At 37.3% G+C, this 6124-nt stretch overlaps 1 protein-coding gene across 2 annotated transcripts in view; it reads left to right on the top strand.

Annotated features, from left to right (window-relative positions):
• The window catches only part of rfx3 (regulatory factor X, 3 (influences HLA class II expression)), a gene marked incomplete at its 5' end in the record, with an annotated part of 46440 nt that overhangs the window by 17591 nt on the left and 22725 nt on the right, over positions 1-6124 (top strand). For both annotated transcript variants that reach the window (XM_079860748.1, XM_079860747.1), the window contains 2 exons: positions 391-482; positions 4021-4288. In XM_079860748.1, the coding sequence (XP_079716874.1) occupies positions 391-482; positions 4021-4288 (360 nt within the window). The remainder of the gene's footprint in view (positions 1-390; positions 483-4020; positions 4289-6124) is intronic.

The raw sequence follows: 6124 nt of genomic DNA, 5'->3' as shown, positions 1-6124 counted from the left end.
GGCGTGTTTCAACAGTTAATAACATGTAAGACTAGTAATGTTTTTTATATTTTCATTCACATAAGATTTTATGTACATTTATAACACTATACTTGGTGTTTTCTTACCTTGGCATTAAGATGCAGCGAACTCTTGCTTCTAATGTCTGAGATCAAACTTGACATCTTTCTCTCTTCTGACTATCGTAATCGAGGTCCATATTTTCCTCTTTTGGAAAGCAATAGAAACACTATAATGGATTTTTTTTTCCTTTTGCACTATAAAATTGTATCTAACAACCTCTGCTTCTGAGACGCATGGAGATGTGAAAGGGTCCATCACTGAGCTGCCACTGAACACACTTATTTCTGTCTTCCTGAGTGTTTACTGAGACGCGCTGGTGTGTTTCAGGCGCAGACTGTTCAACAGGTCCAGCATGTGTATCAAGCACAGGTGCAGTACGTCCAGGAGGAGAACAACAGCGTTTACACCAATGGAACCATGTGAGTGTTTCATCTCAAACACATGTTCTCACATAGGACTTTAAAGGGGTGGTATAATGCCCTCTTCACAAGATGTAAAATAAGTCTCTGATGTCCTCAGAGTGTGTGTGTGATGGTTTAGCTCAAAATACCCCACAGATATTGTTATATAGCATGTTAAAATTGTTTGTGGGTGAGCAAAAACACACCGTTTTTGTGTCTGTCCCTTTAAATGCAAATGAGCTGCTGCTCCCGGCACAGGGGGCGGAGTGTCATTTTACCTCACACAATTTTAGCCTTTTATGTTCAAACTGGAGTCAGACAATGATGGAGAGACTCAAGAAGAAGTGACAACATGTAGAAGCAACATTTCTGAATGGTTAGTTGATGAGTTTATGTAGCTTATGTAAAGTTAACTATCTTCTAGTCATTGATTAGCATATTCTGTCATGATAATCTATAAATCGTGTTCCGGGGGCGGGGTTTATGTAAATTTTAGGGTTGGTGATGTCACTAACCCGAGAGGAATGTGGTGTAGTCTCTACCAGCCGTTTGTTGTAGTCCTTAAAAAGCCATTTCTTTAAAAGCAAATATCTCCCTTTGCTTTGAACTTTGAGCGTCGTAACTTTGCAGATGTTGTTTATGCTCAAACAGCAACATTACACACTAACTAAAGTTAGAAAAGTCAAATCATAAAATCAACCACCCCTTTAAACATGTGCCTTAAAGGGATAGTGCACCTAAAAATGAAAATTCTGTCATAATTTACTCGCCCTCATGTCATTCAAAACCTGTATTTCTTCTGTAGATCACAAAAGATGACATTAAAAAAAAAAAAAAAAGTTTCATAAATAGATTCCACAGTCGACGCGTCCGCCATCTTGAAACGGTTAACATGACGCTGTTCATCACTCACACTAACAAATCAATGTATTTGGCTGTAAAAACCACAAAGCGGGAAAATCCAGATGAAATGTAATGACCTTTCAGAGGTGAGAAGAGCATTATATATCTGGTTTCATTCCCATTGACTTCCATTGTTTGTTTTTTCAATGGGAAATGGAACTGTTTGGTTACCATTACTCTATCTTACTAGTCATACTAGTTTGGAACAACATGAGGGTGAATAAATGACAGATTTGTAATTTTTGGGTGAACTATCCCTTTAACGCACATCAAAACGGTGCAAAATAAAGGCCCGTTCTCAACAATAACCATAAAGATACAAGGTGTGCATACTTATGCATTATTCTATGATGGTTTGTAGTATAATAGTGTGATTAGTGTGTTCACTCCTAATAGAATAAGTGTGTTTAAATACCCGGATGATGCTCTTAATTAACCTAAAAAATGAAGTGTGTGGTGTCGAACACTTCATGCACTCGACTGTCATGACAGGCTGTTGTGTTTAGAGGCGAACTGTGCGTCACTGAGACTCGATGGTGTTCAGTCATCTGAAAATGACCACAAGTATCAACAAGTGGCGAAGAAACGGCGCGCTGCGTGGCAGAAAACACCTGAAGTGCTTCTGTTCTCTCCTTCATATTTAGACATTCGCTCCGCAAGAAGCCAAGATCTTTTAAATTGGCTATTATAAATAACATGTCATCAGCCGAACGGAGAAAGCACGCATCAGAATGGCAATCAAAAGCAATGTTCTCCATAAAACAGTTATGCTTTGGTGATTTCTGTATCCATGGAAACAGCACTCTCACCTGAAGATGAAAGGATGGCAACTCATCAAAACACGAATTATTATGTTTCTCGAGTCAATTAAAGAAAAGCGTGCACGCCGATACAAAGATGAACATATCAGAAATCATTTAAGATTCTTCTTTGTCAATGTATGAAGGTGAAGCGAAACTGGAGCAACACTTGCAGTGCATCACATATAACTGTGCTGACTACACATCTCATTTAAATAAATACAATTTAAGTTGAATTTTAAAGAAACAATATGATAATAACCAATATACAGTACAATACGTCAATAAACAATATGCCATAATCAATACAACGCAAAAACAATACACACAAAACCAGTGCAAGCAAGGCGAACAGTCACATGTTGCACAGAAATATTGCACAGTAAGCAACGAGATATTGCACACAATTATCAATTCACCAAATTTGAATAGTGTAAACATATAGACACACTGAGATATATAGGGGGTGTTGTTCACCTTATGTGTGTCCCTGGATCACGTCACCAGTCACGAGTCGCACGGGTATATCTGTGGCAATAGCCAACAATACACTGTATGGGTCAAAATTATCCATTTTTCTTTTATGCCAAAAATCATGAGGATATTGAGTAAAGATCATGTTCCATGAAGATATTTTGTAAATTTCCTACCATAAATATACAGTATATATATAAAAAAAAATATTTTTGTGAGTGAATGCAGCAAAATCATGAACATAAATGGACAACTTTAAAGATTTTCTCAATGTTTAGATTGTTTAGTTGTTAGTTGTATCTCGGCCAAATATTGTCCTAACAAACCATACATCAGTGGAAAGCTTCTTTATTCAGTTTCATATGATGCATAAATCTCAATTTCATATAATGAGATATAACATGCCCCCTCAGATAAGTGCATTTCTCAGTTTGTGTGTGTGTGTGTGTGTGTGTGTGTGTTGGCAGTGTTCAATTCCCGTATGGTGCTGGGGTAGAAAATGTTCTTGAGTTTATTGGTCCGCGATTTGATGGACCTAAAACGTTTACCAGACGGCAATTCAAATAACCGATGTCCCGGATGGAAAGGATCCTTTAAAATATTTCCTGCTCTTCTGAGACAGCGCGCGGTGTAACACCGTCTCCTAACCAGACGCGATAAGATTCCAGCAACAAGCAGTTTGTTTGTCGACACTAGACGCGACTGCGAGATGCGTCAAAATCAATCAAAACCCACAGCCAATCAGAACAGCGTGTGGGCGGAGTCAGCCAATCAGAACAGCGTGTGGGCGGAGTCAGTCAATCAGAACAGCGTGTGGAGTCTCGCGGCACTAGAGAGTAATCTTGAAAAATGGATAAGTATCTACATAAATTCACAAATATTACACCATTTAAACATTATTAAAAATACATACTGAGTTACTAAAACAATATTTATCAAAGAATACACTTGTTTGTTCACAGTTTGAACGTTCTTGTTTCCATTTGTTTAGTTTGAAGATCTGAGGTGAATTATCCACTGTTGCTTTTACAGCCACAAAGCTGGAGCACTAAATGATATTCAGAGTCACATGACACACTTTTAACATTAATAAAGCACATAAACAGTGCCTGAGATCATCATCGCCACACTTTGTGTTTGTTGTTCCAGCGCGACGTCACAGAAAAATAGAAACCGTTTCTAAAATAGAATCGTCGCGTGTCGCCGTCACGGCTGGTTAGGACAAACACTCTGATTAACATGGAGAAGAACCTTTTATCGTGCGTCGCGTCGTGTGTAGTTAGCACACGGTGTAAAGCTCCTTCAGGGAAGGTTAAGGGCAGCCAATGATTTGCCAATGAGAGTGTAAAGAGCAGCACATGTTCTTGTTTTATTGGCAGACGGACGTATTCATATTCAGAACCGCAGCTGTACAACCAGAACAGCGGCGGGAACTACTTCGACACGCAAGGCAGCTCGGGTCAGGTGAGCGCGGTGGTGACCAATCACAGCATGGCTAACAACGGGAACGGGAACGGCGCTCTGGGAATGGGCCTATCAGGAGGCCAGATCATCAGCAGCTCTGGAGCTTATCTGATTGGAGGAAACTCCATGGATGGCTCCGCCCCTCACTCCGCGGCTCAGACCACCAGAGCCTCCCCCGCCACGGTGAGCACCAATCACATCGCTCTCAGTACACGTAATCAGATTACCTTTTCAAGTAACCAGTAAAGTAACGCATTACTTTTTCAATTCACAACAAAACATTCAGAATTCCTCAGAATGAATGAAAACAGTAAAATGCAATTTCAGAATTTAGGTGAGAAAAAGTAACTTAAAATTGATGTAACGCATTTCTTTTCATAAAACGCAACTAAGTAACGCAATGTTGTAATGCATTACTTTTACAAGCACTTAAAGGGACAGCGCACACACAAATCTTCATTTACTGGCGCGACCTCAAGCTGTTCCACACCTGTACGAGTTCCTGTCTTGTGTTGAACATGAGCGTAATCAAACAGTTGCTGAGCCCACTGACCTCCGTAGGATAGATACACAAATACTATGGAAGTCGACAGGAAATTAAACTGTTTGGTTGCTAACATTCTTCAAAAGATCTTGAAGAAACTCAGACAGGTCTGGAACATCTTACGGGTGAGTAAATGAGGATTTTTGGGTCTCTTTAACCCTCATGCTGTCTTCCAGTTATTTCACCCGGAGAGGATTTTCTTTTTCCTGAAAAATTTGGGATTATTTTTTTCACCCCTTCTTGTTACACTTCAAAATAATTCACCAAATATTGGGTTCAATCTTTTTGTCAACTTGTTTTCTTTCAATTAGCAACGGTTTTGTATTTATAATAATAATAGTACATTTTATTTATATCATACAAACGTAACACCAATGTCACCTTGGAGAACAACATTAAACAAACAATACTATGATTTACAGTAAGTCACTGGAAGATATAAAATACAAACTCAATGAATGTGCCGTCATTAAAAGGCCGGTTTAAATCGGTGAGTTTTAAGGCGAGATTTAATTATTTTTGGAACTGATTGATTGATTGATTGTAGCTCTTATTGATCTGAGCTTATGAAAAGGCAGCCATTTATTATCTTTTATAAAAACCCAATTTATATTGTGGAAAAATGTATATTATAAATATGTGTGAAATAATTCCCCCCTACAGTTAGACTTATTTCATTTAATTTATTGATTAATTTAAACCTTTTTTTTTAATTATTAAAACGTTTTTATAACTCACATTTATTTAATACCACATTATTTAATATTTAATTAATACTATTTTTTTATTATTATTATTTTTTATATTCAAATTAAGTTGTTTTGAGCTCAGATCAACGAGGCGAGATGCAAAAACCTGTGCTAGTTGAAAGAAAACAAGCTGACGAAAAGATTGAACCCAGTAATTGCCAACACCAGCATCATGAGAGATTTAGAAGCGTTTTTTAAAAGAACGATCATATTTTGTGGAAAATCTGAGGGTTAAACACAAGGGTTAATCTGAAATGTGCTTGTGATAATTAAAGCTAGTTTCAAAAATAAATAAAGAGCCTAAAACACACTTTTGAATCAAATACTTCAATTTAATTAATTCATTCAAACGAATTGTCAATCTGAATAATTATACAGGCTGTTACCAGTCAAAGTCAATTAACATTTTATGTGATAATGGGTTCTTTTTTTACCTTATTTTTTTAATGTGAAAGTAAGCTATTTTCTGTGAGCGTGCATGACTTCAGAGTCATTAGCTGGGGAAGTCATGTTTATTTCTACAGCGCTTAATTCAGGACTGATCGTTTCAGAGCAGCTTCACTGTAATAAACGGGAAAATAATGATGCAAGCTTCATTAAATATGACACACATTCAAGTTCTAGCTCTAAAACAACAATAGTGTTTTTAGTTCAGTAAACGGTAAAACTATTTGCACTACAAACCAGTGTGTTTACAATATAAATATTAAAATATGATAGCAAATG

The sequence above is a fragment of the Squalius cephalus genome, assembly GCF_949319135.1.
Source record: "Squalius cephalus genome assembly, chromosome: 24".
NCBI classification, from domain to species: Eukaryota; Metazoa; Chordata; class Actinopteri; order Cypriniformes; family Leuciscidae; genus Squalius; species Squalius cephalus.
The sequence above is the reverse complement of the archived record's forward strand: the minus strand, read 5'-3'. Positions and strand labels throughout refer to the sequence as shown.